Source organism: Chiroxiphia lanceolata, chromosome 3 (assembly GCF_009829145.1).
Source record: "Chiroxiphia lanceolata isolate bChiLan1 chromosome 3, bChiLan1.pri, whole genome shotgun sequence".
Classification (NCBI taxonomy): Eukaryota; Metazoa; Chordata; class Aves; order Passeriformes; family Pipridae; genus Chiroxiphia; species Chiroxiphia lanceolata.
Genome location: NC_045639.1, coordinates 44,946,130 through 44,964,442, shown reverse-complemented (window position 1 = coordinate 44,964,442; position 18,313 = coordinate 44,946,130). Strand labels below are relative to the sequence as shown.

Genomic DNA, 18,313 nt, shown 5'->3' with positions numbered 1-18,313 from the left:
CATATTTAAGAAGGCAGAATCTCACTCTCTGCCTTGATGTGAGTACAGATATTCATCTCTACTTTATCTCATTCTAGAAGATGAACCAGGATCAACTCACCTATTAACAGGGTAAACTTATCTGTACCCATTAAGATTTACAGCCTTTTAATCAGGCACCATAACTGGCAGAGCCATAGTTGTCCCAACCATAACTTGATACTCCATTAATTTCTGCATGCTGTACCTCAGCTATCCTTCAGGTTTTCTAGATAAATTTCTGAGCTATGTACAGATTACCATGGAAATTTAAAACAAACTACTCCACTCCTCATAGGGAAAGTATATTTCTACCCTACCTCAACTATTCGCTGAAAACAAAATGAGGAAGAAATTATATTCTAACCTTAGGAGAAATTTCTACTAAGCTAGTTTTGCCTCCTGCTGCTGCTTAGTGTAAATAAATAGTCCAGGGCAACATCCCTGCTCCCAAAATTGTATCAGTAGTCTCATTGTTTGGATATCTATAGGCTGGAGACTATTTTTAGTGCATCCTGTCAACAGCGAGGGGAAAAAACTACCAGGAAGAGGATGCATTAGGATTTTACATTAACTGGTAGTAAAACTAGTGCCCAAGATATCCTAACAACTAGGCAGTCACTTGCTTACACAAGTGTGCTGTGTATTACTGATTTTTTTCCACATTAGTTCTTAGTTCATATGACACTATAGATCTCATGATGTTACAGAGATAGAGCTCAAAGGAAGAGAATCACATTTTGCTAGAAGTACTGGGGAAGGTTTAGAAAATTCCAGCCCATGCTGCTTATGGCAGTGAGCTCACACACCATCAGCCCTGAATCTCTTGCCTGGACAGCCCAGTGAACAACTGCACCTTAACACATCATCCCAACAGAAAACTGATCATCTGCATACACCTCATGCACATAGAAAATAACTCGTTCTTCTGACTTGTAGTTCAAAATGTTACTCAGTACTGTGGTCCAATTTACTACCAGCTGCTTATTGACTTGCATCCAACTGGAAATGCACAAGCGTAATCAGTAGAGGACTGGGAGCATGCACTTGTAGTTTGCTATTGCTGTTTTATACAGTTTACAGTACTACACAAAATTAAGAAAAAAGTTCCCTTCAGATGAAAATTTGATCTCAGAGGCCACCGTATTCATCCAAGCCTCAGTCAAGGCCTCAGAGTGAATTTGTAATAGCTGAGCTTAAGCTTTGGCTTTCATTCTGCTCTAAAGTATTATTTTTATATTCCTTGTTAAATGTAGCCTGATCTCAGCAAGTAATTTTGTCTTAGGTCCTGAAAATACATGTTACAATTTAAAATTCAAGATGTAAATTTTATGTTGAAGGCCTTGGTTAAACATATCATAAATTGAAGTCATATTAAAATATATTTTTAAAGCCAGTAGAACTGGTTTTGAAAGGAAAAGCATTGCTTTTCAGAGCTTTGGTAGCAAATTTAGTAAATAAAATAATTATTGAAGACTTAAATAAGGGAATTTTTTTTGTGCACATCTTTAACACTGTAAAACGATGGAGCTACATGAATGTTTTTCTCTCTAGACCCATATACTCTATAGAAAGTAACACAGCATCTTTTTAAAAACTGGCATGGACCATATATCCTCAATAGCTAGTGACATTGACAATTGAGCACTTCAGTCTCTGGGCCCATTTTTCCCATAAAATTAACACAGTGGACTCTGACTCTAAAGAAAAAAAATAAACAAAAAAAACCAAAAACCCCAAAACAAAAAAAAAACCAAAACAAAACCCCAAATCTGTTGGCTTAGATCCATCGTCCAAGCTTAGGGGAATGCAAAGTACATGAACCATGTAAAAAGTGAAGTACAAGTGCGATTTTAAGTATTATTAGCATTTTCATATCACAGAATGATAACATGGTCTACAAAAAAATCTAGTAACATCATGACAGTGGTATTTTCCAGGTCATGACTGCAGTCCCATGCACATGCAATGAACATTGTAAAGGGTAGGTTATTCTTTCAGTAAAGCCCTTAAACAAAATCTTGAATGGTAGATTGCGCTACAGAACAGCAACATCTAACTTGGAAAAGATGTTATTGAAAATGGGGAAATTAGGTTTGTTTAAGGTCTGATCTACAACATCAAGCTTTTGCTGGCGTAGCTGCATTATTTGTGAGCATGAAGAAATGTATCTTGGTAAAGAGATGTAACTTTGACCAGTCACACTCTTCCTGTTGGGTTTGAGTCCATCTTTCAGGGAGATGTTTTATTGCATTCCACTGCAATAATGTGGGTGCAAGCTGCATGTTCTCTGTTGGACCTTGCTATGCTAGAAAAAGCAGGAGCCTGTAGATTGTCTATCACTCACAGGATTTCCAGCCAAAATCTGGAAACACCAGAGGATATTAGCTTTCCTCAGCTCAAACTGCATTTGCAGAGGAGTCACCAGTTGTGATTCACCATGATGCACTTCGGGGAAGGCTTGGGGGGAGGAGGGTAAGAATTGCAGAGTACAAAACCAGCTGGAAGGAACAGCCGCTGAAACACTCAAACAGGTTTTTGCTTTTTCCAGCACCCTGGAAGCTTTCGACAAGAGTTTCTCAACTTGTGTTGATCGTTCACTACAGTCCTCTCACATCCTTTTTTCTGTGTCTTTTACTTCACTGTGCCTTCTTTCCTCCTCTCTGTCATGTTCCTCTCTCCTCCCTTCCTCTCTTTTTTTAAATTTAGTTCTAAGTCAGCCTTCCTCCCTTCTGAAGCACTGCATCTTTGGTCTAAGTTTTGCTCAACTTCCTCTCTCTGCTACAGCCCCTCACTACCAGCCCCCCATCACATCCCTTACTTATAAAGTTCACAGGACATTTTCTATCTTCACAATCAAAGTACCTAACACAGCCATGTCCTATTGGTGGGTACCAATACAGAGCAGCCATGGTCATAGTAATGGCTCCTCACTGAACTGCAAGCTCACTGCTCCTCTTACACCTTCAGTTTGGCAAAACATCCTAAAAAGAAAAGTACTTGTAATCCCTCATTCCTTCTTTGCATTGCAGCCTCTTCTCAGGCATACCCAAGGCTCAGGGCAAGGACCAAAGGAGTCAGGCTTTGGTGGCTGTTGGCCCCAAGGTGGGGACAAGCTTGAAATCTGTAAAATAAGCTGTTTGGAGCACAGACAAGGTAGGATAGGTAGATGCATGTGTGCGTTGATTTGTGTGCACACGCCTGTGCTCATCCAGGGACTGCAGCAAGACTGCTGATGGCATTAGGGGCCAGAACTGGGGAAAGGAGGCAGGGACCATGGAGAATCTGCATCTCTGTATGTGTGCATGCTGAATAAAGAAACTGAAGGCTTCAACTCATCACTGACCAATTGTCCATTTGAATGAAATAGTTCATAAATATATAACATTTAAAGTACTGTAAGATATAATCTACTTTTAGAATATGAGATAATACATAGAGCACCAAAAATTAAGATCTCCATTAGCAATATATGACAATAACCTTTATTTGGCATATAGAAACCAGATTCTTGACCACTTACCTTATTGTTAATTCAGTTACTTGTCTAACAGAGATCAGACTTATGTAACAAGCGTTGCCATTAAAAAATTTCAACATCAGAAGTAATGCCATTTAATACTACATCAGAAAACAATCCCAATTCTTTCTTAGAGAACCTCCTTGTTAAAAAAAAAACAACAAAACTCATAGAGCAATTTGGAGTCTGCAGTAGACCCCTAGCCCTGAAGGACAACAGTATATTTCTATTTGACACTAGATGGGTACAGCACTCTGCAGCCTTCTCTGCACTGGTTTACTGCTGGGGCACCTTGGGTTACTGGGGACAGAAGGGACAGATTTGTGATCTTTTATTACTGTGCTATAATTAGTCTAATCTTTTCAAACAGTAAAGTACCCGCTCTGACAGTGTGAAACAACAAAATAAAACCAAAATCTTGCATAGGCACACACATAGATTTTACCATGCAGGAGAATACAGAACAGAATCAGTCTGCAGTATTTTGAAGACAACTAAACAGATGCTTATTGCGAACCACCCCAGAATGGAGAAGGTAAGCCAGGTTTTTATTAATAAATCCCTTGAGGAGGATTAGAGTGAAATGATACTGAATAATTGGTGTTGTAACTTACATATGTACGGTTTATTTTAGAACAATTCTGTTTCAAAGGTACACAGGTATGTTGCCATTTTGGGTGTTATCATTCTATAGCAATACGACATCTATTTATATGTTATCATCTATACAGCAATATAGCACATTAAAGCATAGCAATATAGCACTATTAAGCAAGTAATATTAAAGCGTCTATAGCAATAAAGCAATATTAGAGCATCTATAGCAATATGGCATTGTTAATACTGAAGCATCTGTAGATTAAAGCATAGTAATATAGTACTATTAAAGCATAGCAGTATTAAAGCATCTATGGCAATAAAGCATTGTTAAAGCATAGCAATAAAGATAACACTTAAGAAAATGCTCAAGGGGACAGGAATGGGAGAGGAAGGATAAGGGTGGAAAGAAGCATATAGTCACCACCCACTGGGTCCAGCGATGAAACTTGGCAGTTGCAGCTTCCATGTCTGTTGGCTGAAGTGGTGGTCTTGGTCCATTGGGACTGAGGGAAGCCCCACACACAACTCAAAGAGGTTATGAGTTATTACACTTCTAGCTCAGGTGGGAACGCCTTGTGCCTCTCCGGGGCGGGGAGTTTTACAATGATAGTGTCAAGGGCCATGCCACAGCCTCCAACATCTCCCAAGACAAATGTGCCTATTGTGTCAGCATCAATATGGTCCATCATTTGAGATGCATAGCCCAGGCTAGATAAGGACATTGGCATGAGAAAAAGGATTTTCCCACCTTGTAGGACTTGCCTCTTCTCAGCCTCTTCCCTATCTGGAAATCCAGTTTGCAGCCTCAAACAGGCATCTGCCACCCAGGATAGCTGGACAATAGCACCCACTTATCTGATCTGAAGATCCTTTGGTAGTATGCAGAGAGAGGTGGGCTTTGCTGGTGAGCAGTCCCTTCTTTTCAGTTTGAAAAAGTCTTTTGGTGAACTTAGAATGTGTAAATCATTAACTGTTTCAGTCTCTAACACTGCTGTACACTGCTTTTACTCCCCACAATATTCTGCTGTAATAAAAACGCAACTACTAGCTCTTCCTCAACATTAAGTAATATTTCTGGACAGGCAGAACAAAAAAAGTAAACTCAATCCAAAATATATGACTGCACATATCTTTGATTTTAAAGCTTGAGGAGTTTCAAGTGCAAGAGAATGTTTTAGATTTCAGGCTATATCAACAATTATCTTTACAAATGTTTCTGTCATAAGAGAACTTAATTTACCAACTTTGTGTCCTTCTATGTGGATGCTGGCAATATAAAATATCCTAAGACTGAAAACTCACAAAATATGAAAATTAGTAAGTTTCCTTATGATAACTTCCTGATAAACTGAAGCTTGGAGGTACTTCGGTGAAACAATTAAAAAGTACAGAAACCTTTGCTTTAATGCTGCAAAGACTTGTGCATATAAGATATAATCTCAAAGATGACACATCTTTCCACAAACAGATGAATACCAGACTTAGCTGTCTGGTGTTTGAATCCCACAATACTCATACAGATACATTTCGTTTTGTAAAAAATAAATTGTCAAATAATATTTTTCTAAACAAGTTGGTGAAATTTAAAAAAGAAACTACCAAAAACCCCAGTGGACTTATTCGTCATTTTGGAACGTTATAAAGTGTGCTGCTTGTATAATTAAAATAAAATAATTAAAAAAAAAAAAAAACCTCTTAAAGCTTTTCTATAATGGTCTTATTTTTCCTCATTCTTGCTTAAATGAGAAAAATTTCCTTTAAATGAGCATGTGTTTCATTTCAAGAATAAAAGACAGAATGCAGAATGTTTTTAAACATTAAATGAGATATAAGATGCCTATTTTCTGTCACTATAATTTTTTTCCAAATCTGTTTCTAAGCAAGAAGTATGAGTAATTGCAGACTTTTACACAGAATAGAAAGCAAAACAATATAAAATTGCTTGGCAATATAAAAAGCCCCAGGTAATCATCAGTTCCAAAAAGAGGTCATCAGCAACTAACAGTTAACCTGTGCAGATCTGTTGGAAGGATGGCAGGGAAGAAAAAGACAGACACCATATATTTGTAGAGAAGCTATCTGTGCATGGAAAGAAGCAGCAGAAGGTTTCGAATCCAGCCTTAATTTACACAGATCCCTGGGTGTCCTTCCAAAAATGACCTGAGGCTCCAACCATCAGGGTTTGGCAGATTTAGCCATGGCAATCAAATATGTTTTTGCTTCTCACCGTTTTCTCCATCTCCCTTGAAAATTACTGCCCTGTGATGGAGGTAGCAGAACAGACACTCCATTTGCCCATCGCTGCCCCAGCTCACAGCCTGGGGTGCTACTGCCAGCCCTCTTTTGTCCATGATTTGAGCTAACACACCAAGCAGTTGTCTGCAGGCTCCCGAAGCACAGACACCCATCCCACCTGCTGCCACTGATGCAAAGCAGGTAATCCACCACAGGAACACTTCATCTTCCTCATTTACAGAGGCACTCACAGCAACGCATGCCTGATGAGAACTGCCAAAACTGGTAATTGGGGATACAGATGGGTCCTGGTGCATCTGTGTAAGCACATAGCACTGTGCCACCGTCACATCGTACCTGGCTCGGGCAGGAAGGGTAAGAGCTGGGTAAGGACTCAGTATGGAGAAGGAGATACGTAAGGGCCCTCTTCCTCCTCTAAGCCAGTCTGTGACTGGAGGTGGTTAGACTGCTCTGGGTCAGCAACTTGTGTTAACACATAAGAGAATAAAACAAATAAACATAAGAGACCAAGGCAGGAAGATGTTTGAAACAGCAGCTCCCCAAATTTCTCATGGTTTGCCATTCCATTAAATAATGTTTATGTTCTGTTTACTATGAAAGCTGACCACTCTTGCCTTCTGCTCTACCAAAGCTGGCTGCCTAGGAGGAGTTGGCTGCAGTACCCAGTACTGCTCTGCTGACCAGCTTCTGATCAAGGCAGTAGATAACAAAAAAGTAAACAAGGTTTTGAGTCTACTTTGGCCTCTGTTCTCTGATCACGCTAACCCAGTTCATTACAGATTGTTCTAGGGAACAGAAGGATATTCTGTCTGCCTCCTTTCTCCCATAAGCAGTTTATGCCGCAGGTAAATTTTTTCCCATCTCTGTGTTCATTCTCAAGCCTCTTTCTGTCTCCCTCCACATTTCCTCTAGGCCGACCATCTGTCCAAGCAATCCTTCTCTATTGCATACTGTTGCATTCTATTCCTTCTCTGTCTGCGATCTATAATTAGTTGTTTTCCTGTTTATACACTCCTCCAGAGAGGGGTATTGTTGAATGTGACTCCTCAGGAAGAGAAACAATACAGTTACAGCACAAATCCTTTCAGAGGAGTATCTGGGATGAGAAGCCATGCAGGATTGGGTAGGATAGAAAATTTTTTCTTAAGATTAATTGGATACAGAGATCTGAATATAAATCCATAAACCCCCTTAGAGCATCCAGATCAAAACCAAAGAATACCTAAGTAGGGGAAGAAACAAAGGCAAGGAAATACATGCAAACTTTATTTTGACACTGCATTTTTTTCCTCTATAAGATAAAACCCTTTGGGTTTGGAAGCCTTACAATATTTGTGCCTCTTTGCTCCAAGTACCAGGAGCCACTGAACATGAATCCAAAGTGCATACACGATGAAAGCTCTGGGAAAAGTGTACTTAAAGACTACTGGGGAGTTCAGTATTGGTTGGTCCAGAAACAAAGTGTTTATAGTGTAGGAGTAGTAAGCATAAAGCTGGTTCTCAAGAAGTTGGCTGCAGTACAACTGAAATCAAGACAGATAAGTACACACAAGCTCACCATGGTGGGACAGTAAAGAACACCAATGCAGTGTCCAGAGAGTGTTTGTCTGGCCTGAGGGACATTTGTGCAGCAAATAAATAGAGCATTTCCCATCTTCAAGTCTCTTACAAAAATAAGGAGCTTGCAAATGGGCCGAGGATGGAGGAACAAATGACTGGTTGTGAAATACAACACACATGCACTAACACCAGGAAAGCTTGATAGCACAGGTATTCTCATTAGTAAGTAAGAGCTATTTATCATTAAGAAATCGAGCCCTTCAGTGGAGAACACAGAAATCTATGATTTGGATCAAAACAAACACCTGAATTTTGCTTTGAAGTTTTACCCTTATAACTGTGCAGACAGTTTCAATTATCATACAGAGCCTCTTGAAGACCAAAAGGGAAAAGCCTACACCTGTGGGGACAGGCGATATAGAAAAACTACTCAACCATGAGAACAAAAGGGAAGGAACAAGATCAGAAATTGTTCAGTCATGCCCTGAAAATCAATTTAAGAGGAGTTTAAATTCTGAAAAGCAGAAAACATTTTTAAAATAAGTTGCACAATATCAGTTAGGAGGAGAGACTTCCAGGAATTAAAAAAAAGTTAACTTCATAACAATTTCAGTTCAAAAGGAATGTCAGCAGCAAAACCATGAGCTGCTAATCTATTTGGTGACCAGCAGAACGAAACAAACCTCTACTCTGAGTCAATGAGAGGTTGCCTATGGTATTATGAGATCAAACTCTAATCCTCTTAGCATTTTCCATGGAAAAACTGCCATACGATATGTATTTACACTGTTACATGCATTATTCATATTAAATGCCATATACGCACACAAAATATGGCTGTAATTACAACATATTCCTTATAAATTGTATCATTTGAATCCTGTTCAGAAACTGTCCTAATAAAGAGCAAAATACCACTAGGCATTATTTGCTTATGTTCCCTTTATTGCAAACAGCAGAACAGACTGTCTGGTAAAAAGATGTGTATAATCTGGTTAGTATAAAACATTTGTTATACATGCCCACACAAGCCTGTTTCTCTCCTGTATGCATTGATGTCACACTTGTAATTCAGAGGCAAAGTGTAAGGAGGCTGGGCAAAACAGGTCAATTTTAACTCTAGGTCGTGGGGCACAGGCTAGTCAGGGCTTGGCTAAGAAATTTAGCAGTTTCACAGTGTCACCAAGCAGAAATCTTGCTTTGCTCTTTACACATCTTTGCAATCATAAGAAAATGGCAAAATTTTGTAGCTTGACCCACTTGACTATTCAGCATGCAACTAAGGAATTTGATAGTATATGGTCATATGCAACAGGATTTTGCAGCAATTATTATAATACATTATTTGAAGGAGAACATCAGTAAACACCAACTTGCTTGCTCCAAATATTTCTGCCTGAGGACTCCTTATTGCACTTCCCAAGCCTCTCTTACCAGGCTAAACACCCACTTTTATCCAGAGAAATTAACTATTCATGTCATCAAAGCCAGTATCAGCTAGCAAGATAGGATATTTCAAGCAAACACTGATGTTCTATTATAATTCTGTAACAAGTATTCTTAAACCTTGTGATTTATTGTATTATGATAATTTTTCTGATTAATTCTTTGTCAGCCTACACTTTCTACTAACACCTATAGGATTTTTAAAATAATTCTACAGATAAATCAGTCATTTGATGTTAAGTTCTGTGAGTTCTTTCTCCTTAAATTATAATAAAATGCCTCTCTTTTCCCCTCAGTACAAGGTATTATAAGTACCTCCAAACAAATATCTTTAATATATTTCCACACAAAGATGATCACTGGATTCCAAAGAAAAAAACAGCCAGCATTATACTATGTTGCCTGCCTCTTATAGAGAAGGCATTTCACTAACCATGATAAAATAGCACTTCTCCTGCCTCACCTATTAGATTATAAGCAGGAATTGCTAAAACAGAAGAGCTAGCTTATTTCATAGTACAGGAAAAACATTAGTAAAAGGCTGCACTATTACGATAAATTATATCATTATTAGGTAGTATAATATTTCAAAGCCCAAATATTTATACAGGTAAATAGATTACTCCACTTGTTTCTGCAATCCAAATACACTTCTCACCAAAAAAAAAAAAAAATCCTATTTTGCTTCCTGGCATTGAAGCATAGTTACCGTTCTGAAAACAGTGGGGTCATGAATTCCCATTTCTTATCAACCCCTCTCTCCCACCATCTCCCTTGGTTTGTTCAGTGGTTAAGGAGTATGCTTCCACTCTTGCTACCCCTTTTCCTTAATTTTGTAGCAGTGGTGTACTCTTCTATTTTCACAAACCTTACAGGAACACTGTCTTCAAGAGCACTATTCTTCTGCCTATCCCTGTTGAATTTGCCAATGCTTTCAAAGCAAAGAGCCTGAATGGGGTGTGGGAGCATGTATAAAGCCTCATTTTTTTTAGGAAACTAGGCTAGAAATGAACCCAAAATAACAATTCTGTTTTTAAGTAAATTTCCTGTGTTCACACACAGATAATCCTCTTCAGATGACTGCATGACAGACACACAGCACATTGACACATCACATTTCAGAAAAGTAAAGGAAAACCAGTGTAAGACCCTGACATTTTGGTTTGCACACAAGAGAACCATCCACTGCTGGGACAACAGAACACCTCATCCATCCATTGCTGGCTGGGAAACTCAGCAACCAACTGAGATTCACTTAGCTTGTTTTATTTAATGAATATGTCTTGAAGGTTTTTTAGTTTAGGAGGAAAGAACAAGACACTGACTAAGATCTGGTCAGGCAAGAGTTAAAATTACACTGAAGAAAACTGAGATTCACAATTTAACAATCTCAATATATTATAGAGGTCAAATATATAGAATATTGTGATTTCAGATTCAGATTTGTTGCCATCCTACACTTTAATCTCCCACACAATCAAACTTAGCCTTCTAGGTTCTCAGGCCTGGTCAGGAGACAGTTCTCTTTTAGATGTTCAGTTATGAGGACACTGGTTTTAAGCTAACCCGAAAGTTGATAATAACTTAAGATGCACTTAAACATTAAACTGCAACGTTATTTTTGGCGTAGTCCTTGCTGGTAACTCGAGGCCACCAGCCAGAAGACAGACAGAAGCAAAGGAAGTTTACGTAGAGCAGGTTGCTAATGCATTCTGCTACATCTTGAATTTTGGCAATGAGGAAGGAATACTGTTCTATCAACAACAACGATGCCAGTCTGGTACCATGTTAAGTACACAACAAAAGCAATACAAGTTGTCTTTTGATTCAGATCTCATTACAATTCCAGGGAGGAAAAAAAAGCAATTTAATTTGCTTTTCATTTGCTTTGAATTGTGTAGGTTTGCACCGGTTTAGGCTTTACAGGATGATATAGTCAAAAGAAGTAGCCCTTAACTACAAGGGTAAGGTGCTTTGAATGGAAGATCTTTTTATCATAAATGACTAAATTAATGCAGGTTAGTTTGCAATTTGTCAGGAAAATTTCAAGATGAACAACTACACAAGTTTACTCCTTTCAGTAAGTTAAAATGGATGATGACTGTGCAGAAACCATAAAAAGCCATGAGGCTTCGAGTGACTTCACACATCTGAAATGACAATGGACCAAAATCAGCAGCTCATTTTCACTTTGAGGCTTTTTCCTTAAGGTTCAAAAGAAAACCCAGAGGGTGAAAACACACAGACAAAACAGGAACAAAAGTTGTTATGCAACACAAAATGTTAACACTGATATCTTTATTTCACTATTTTCTAAGATACTGTAGATGCCATAGTAACCGTGCCTTAAAATCAGAGTAGAGGTGCTGTGAAAACAGTACTATATAAAGCTATAATCCCAGACAGACATTCATACTCAGCTGGAAGCAGAACTGAGTCATAGATATGAAACCCTCAACAATACACTCCAGAGCCTGTGATGCAAGGGGACTCCCTTGGAGTTTTGGCTGCTGCTCTCCCTGAAAGAGAAAGGATCATGAGACATTTAAACTACAGAAAGCCAGAATGCAGAGCCATTTGAAGAGAAATAGGCAAGAACTACAGTATATAAAATGGGGATATTTCTGAGAGTAAGTACTGCATTTGGGATTTATTCTGGAGGTATCTGACCATTCCCCAGCCTCGGATGTGAGTATCTCCTCTGAATCAGCACTTCCTCAAACAAAGCTTTGTTTTTACTGATGACTCCCCAGTTAGCTCAGTAAAGTGAGGGTGGAAAGTACTAAAACAGAGGCAGTACAAGAAAAGCAAAAACATGTGATTCCTATTGTTTGAGTCTAAAGCATAAAACAAAAAAGCTGAATCAGATGAATGATAGGGTGAGAGAGAAGGAAAAAGCAAGACTGTTACCTTACAAGGGAAACGTGAGAAGGCAAAGTGAGTTTCAGTAGACACCAGGAGTCAAGAGCCTGGTCTCAAGGGCACAGTTTCTATGTGTGCAGAGCTCAGCATTTCCGTGGTCCAGCTGTGTGATTCTACACCATTGCACAGCACATTCAAATCTTCAACCTTCATTTACAAGAGGAAAGAAATGCCTGAAGACAAGAGTAAAGAATCATATCCCAGGAGGACAAAACAACTTAATTTCTTCTCTCAATAACTGGAAAATGGGGAGTGGATGTGCCTCCCTGAAGAGATGATACAAAATCCCAGACAGCAACAGTTCTCTGATCACCAGAAAGATAAATGAGCGTTTGAAGATCATAGTGGTACTCCATGGAGAGAACTCTGTTCTTATTTCTGTCTCAGTCCCATGAATTTCACACCAGCAAAAGGATTTAAAAAGCTAGGGTAAAAGGGCAAACTTTCTCTTGGCTGTGGTGCATAAATGGTTTTTAAGTCCCCACTTCCCTGGGGATAGGTTATAATTACCATGGTTATGCATGTGGGTTAACAACAAGGAGGATCAGATGAGTACAAAAGCTGAGGAAGAGAAAAAACCCTTAACTGATCAATAGAAGAACAAGTTGTCAAGAGTGGAGGCAAGGGACCGATCTATTTTTCATAAACAGGGCTCTTAAAAAAGCTCTAGCTTTGAAATGATCCAGACTGTCTACATTAGAAAAGATTACATTTTTATTTCACTCCTTTGACATGTTTTATGAGAAAGATGGAACTATTAAGTCAAAAACTTAAGACTTTCCTTAGAGCTCCAAGGAAACAGCTCCTCCTGTAACATCAAATGTCTGCCTGTTACAGCATTTCTTTCAATACAAACATTACATGAATTAATTTTATGGCTTCTTTTATAAACCTGTTACAGAGGTAGAAAACATTTTTAAACCAAGCAAGTGAAAAACTGGTAGTTGGCACCATTCCCATAATTATCTGACTAAGCAAATAATATGATTATAGGTAACTTACACCCTTTTATAGCAGAATACTCATTTTCAAGAGTAAACTGGTATGTAAACTTTATCCTGATGCGTGGAGAAAATATTTTCAAAAAGGCAATTGGGATAAAATGTTTATCTTTTGGCAGATAATCACTACAGGTAGTCTGGCTCTTGGACGTGACAGTCCTCAGAACCATTAATTATATTCCTTCTAATGTCCCACATCGTTTTTCCTGTCAGGGAAAAATGAAAAATTTGTTTGCTAGAATACCTAATCCCTGTTGCTGAGAAGACTTTCAGAAATTCATTTCATATTAGCAGATAAAAGATGCCATTAGGCCTTTTTTTTTTCAGCACATGATCTTTCAGAGAAAAGTAAATACAGACTGAATTTCTTTGCTGTGTAAGAAGGGATGCTACAGCATTGATGGCATCAACAGCAATGGGAAGGGAAAAGAAAACATCTGGATGCTGCCATAATTGTACTCATGGAACAGAGGGAAGCAGGTAAATAAATATTATCTACACTCACTTTGCAGATAGAGTAAATTCTGCAGCCCATCATCCTTATCCACTTTGCCGCTTGGTATATTATGATGTGACATTACCTTTTCCACAAAAATATGAAAAGAAGAAGCAGGAGTACTTGAAGTGTGCTTTTAGTATGGATTCTTCAAATACATAAGAACTTGAAATCACAGGGCAAAAAACAAATCTCAACAAAAGATCATGGGAAACTGGTTTGTCTCCAGCTCTGATAACAGGGGCAGGGTTTTTTGTCTTGTATAACTATTCAGTTAACATGGTGCAACCGCCTTTTTTTCAGACCAGAGAAAATGCCCCCAAAGGGCTCACCCTTAAGACATAACGGCTTGAGTTAGCCACCAAACTAAGGATAATGTACACTAAAAGTCTTTCAAGGAGAAGGCAAAGTCTTCCCTCAATGCCCCTCAGCTTAGTTTGGTCCAACTTCCTGCTTTGCAAGCTTTTTGGCTTACAACTGCTAAAACTTCACCATGGACAAAGGAGGCTTAAATAATGAAAACGGCACAGTATTATTACCTCTGACTGGCAGGCAGAGGACAACTTCACAGTGCTGGAGAGACTGAGACTGAGAGTGAGTAGTTGATGCCTACGTCAGTGGGGGCTTTGCTGCCCTTGCACCACACAGCATTTTTTTCTGTATGGATTCACATAACACACTTTCACCCAGTTCTTGAGTGAGACTAAACCTATGGTCCTCCTTTATAAGGAGAAGTTGAAGAGGTGTCGACAGAATGCAAAAGTAAGAGCTCAGATTAACTACCACACTTTCCTTTCCTCCTATTATGCCTATTTCACTGGTTGCCACATACAAACAAGGTAACTCCCAAGGGTATCAGAATCTGGAAAACAAGAACAGATACATCATCTTCTCCACTCTTTCAAATTTAGGCACTGCAATGTGCTTGAAATCAGCCACAAAATGCCAACACATAAAAACCATTCACATTTTGAAAATGTCTTGGTTTAGCTTTCTTGATAGTATTGATTTAATGAAACATTAAGGAGCTTTTTTTTTGGAAGAAAAATTAGTGATTTTACTTGCCAGAAAAAAACTTCAAGTTTTTACAACCTAATTAAATGTTATTAAAAAACTTCTTGTACTATTTAACATCTGTACAAATTTAGTAATCAAAAAATTCAAATCTAGTGATACAAAATGGCCTTGAACTCTGTCACAGAAATAATCTAATATAAAGCCTTGCTTTCCAATTATAATTTAGTAGGAATTGCAATGCATAACTATACAGGAATAAAGCAGATACTGTGCAGACTAGCAGCAGATCCAGGAGCGTTTCAGATATTTAGAGAGATGGCTTTAAAATGAAGGCCATTACAATGTTTAATTGCTGTCCCAGGCATTTTCTAGTCAAAGAGATTGTATCATACAGGAAAGACTGGCATGGAGATCTGCTGATGCAGAAGTTAAAGACAAAAATATCTGTCAGAGTCACAGAACCTGTCCACTAGTTGCTCTCAACGTGAAAGTGGAGAAAACAAAGTTAAAATGCTGCACGATTTTCTCTGTTACTCAATAGAAAAAACAACAGAAATTTCTACTGAAAAAAACCCCAAACTTTCCCCCCAACCAAATGTGGTGATGCCAGGTGCCCTCCAAAGCCTCTCTCTCACTCTCCTCCTCAGGTGGACAGTGGAGAAAAAGATGGAAGAAATCTTAATGGTCAAGAAAAAGGCAGTTTAATATAAGCAAAAGCAAAGAACAACAAAAGACATATTATCTAATTCCATCAGCAGGCATTGTCCATCCACTTCCTGTGAAGTAAGGCTTCAGTATGTGCAGTGGTTGCTCCAGAATATCACCAGCATAACAACATACACTCCCCCACCTCCTCCTTTCTTTTAGCTTTTATATCTCAGCAGATGTCATATGGTATGAAATATTCATTTGGTCATTTTGAGTCAGCTGTCCTGGCTATGTCTCCTCCCAAGATCCTGCCCACCCCCAGACTACTGGTGTGTTTGGGGAATACTGGGGAGACAGCCTTGGTGCTGTTTGAGTACTGTTCAGCAACACTGACTTCTGGGACAGTAGGGACAAATGCCAAGGGCACACCTCTTTCTCCAGAGCATCACCACCCCAAAAAATGCTCAATCCCAAAACACATTCTACAATACACAGATCTTTCAAACCTTTAGGTTTGAACTTTTCCAAATGTTTTTGAGCATTTTTCAACTATTCTCACCACCACCCAATTCATTCGCTCTTTCTTTATGGCACATAGCATTCTGTGCCATAGTGCTAGCTGAAGGTATTACTGGATTTCTTCTCCCCTAGGGACATGGTAAAGCTTTGAGACTGGAATACGTATTTGTGTTAATACATATATGGAGATGTCAAAGACTCAATCTTGTAAATATTGATAGATAACACTCACAAATTCAGCACCGAGTTAAGCTTTCTTTGCAGTTTTTAAGGCCAACCTCTAATATTCCTCTTGAACAGAAGTAATTTTTTATTATGCTTAAATATTATTTCCCTATTTGTAGTAGAAACAGCATACTGTATTAAACTGGTTTTTAAGCTAAATTTTTGTACAAACTCTAAAAAAGTCTAATCATACTAGTTTTCTCCTTGTTGAGTTCTACAGAACTTAGAAGAAAGGCACAACATAAAATCCCAGACTCTGAACGTATATACACATGGATAAACCATATTCCACATGTTTACAGAAAGCAAGAAAAAAATTTCTTTTCCTGCCTACCATCAAACTCAGCTCACCATTGCTTTTTATTCATAATGTGTAGCATGAATTGACAAAACCCAGCATTCAAATATCTCTAAAGAAGCCTTATGTTGCAGCACTAAGCTGATATTTTCCTGTTAGACATCACAAGAGGGTACCACAAAATTGTCTTGAGGGTGGTACTTCTGAGAACAAGCAGAACTGGGTAGCTTTCGTTGTTTAACAACAGAGGAAGGTAATTTTATAGACAAAACCCACATGCTCAGTTCCCCTCCTTGCAAAACCTTCAGTTTATTCATAACAACTACTCAAAGGAGAACTATTTACAGCCTTCTGCCAGTCATACACAGGTTCAGGTTTGGCCCTGCAGGAAAGAGCATGGCACTCTTCAATTACACCTGGAGTTTATATGAATTCATGCGTTAAAGTTTAATAAGTTAACTGGCATTTTTCCAATTATTATCACTTACCATCTGAAAGCACATTGGTAAGCTACATCTTCTCTTCTTGCCTGTGCACTGCTACACAATGTTTAATAATATCCCTACAATATGAGGAAAAGCGTTTTTTCATTAGGAACATCACAGTTTTGTCTTCTGTACTTTATATGGTTCGCACTTTCAGTATCCTTGAACTCCTGGCTCTCAGCTAGAAGAGAGCTCTAAGTTCTCCCGTGCCCCACAGTAAATGCAGCTCTGCTGCAACACTGATACATTTCAAATACAGTACAGCTCAAAGTAGTGAGAGAGACTGCACAGCTAAAGGATGACTGCTCCATTCAAAGTCTTCCAAAGCCATGCTGTGGCCACTCCACCATCATCCATGCATCCAGTGAGAGAACGTGCATCCCAAACTATGTGCCTGGAAGGCATTTCCCTGTGTGTGAATTGTAGCTGTCATGCAAGGACCTTGAATACATGTATCACTTGCTTCATTACACATCCCCAGTCAGAGAGCTATTTTCAAGGCAGATGTAGTGATCCAATCACTCTTTTCCATTTCCTGTGACTTTGTTCTCCAGGAGGCAAAACTGTACTCTGTAAGAGCTGATTGCATACACAGAGAGTGTGTCCTGTGTGTAGAACTAACCACTCTGCAGTTCTTTGAGTCTTTAACAGCAAACACTTTGAATCCTTGCTGAACCGGGACAGTAAGTCCTGTTAAGTGAACAAAGGAAATGACTAGCAAATATTTAGATGAAAAGTATTTGTTTTTTAGGTAACTGGCAAATCAACATAAGGAGAGTTTTTGTTCTGATTTCTATCTTACTTTAGAAATATTTCCAGTTACCCGTGAGGACACAAATGCAGAAAGCACACACAAAAGGAGTCCTCTCCTGAGACTAGTAGAAAAGTGCATGAACCAAATGCTATTGATAACAAAAATAGGCGCAGAAGAGCTAAGCCCTCTGAGAAAAGACTTTTTATGCCACAGGGTCAGACAAGATATAATGTTAGGAGCTAAAACGTAGAATAAAATTATACATTTGCCTCTTGTATAAAACTACATTACTCCAAATAACTGTTAGGTGGGGACACAGCTGCCCACAGGTTCCAACCAGTCCACCAGGTTCAGCTCTGGGAACCTGGCTCACAGACAGAGTGGAGAGGCTCGTGATCAGGATCAAACATCTGTTTATCATATCACTGCATCACACAAGGTATACATGTGCTTGTCCTATCACCTGATAAGACATGACCCATCCCACAACCAAATGAAGACCTCTTCTGTTATATTATGATCCCAGGCCCCTGCTCTATGCCCAAATA

At 38.8% G+C, this 18,313-nt stretch overlaps 1 protein-coding gene across 6 annotated transcripts in view; it reads right to left on the bottom strand.

The window, feature by feature from the left end:
* The window catches only part of RPS6KA2 (ribosomal protein S6 kinase A2), a 284,207-nt gene that overhangs the window by 144,380 nt on the left and 121,514 nt on the right, over positions 1 to 18,313 (bottom strand). The window contains exon 2 of one of the 6 annotated variants that reach the window (XM_032682397.1): positions 17,015 to 17,088. The exons of the other annotated variants lie outside the window; for them this stretch is intronic. Within the exon in view, the coding sequence (XP_032538288.1) occupies positions 17,015 to 17,029 (15 nt within the window). The 5' untranslated portion in view covers positions 17,030 to 17,088. The remainder of the gene's footprint in view (positions 1 to 17,014; positions 17,089 to 18,313) is intronic. 6 annotated transcript variants of the gene reach the window in all.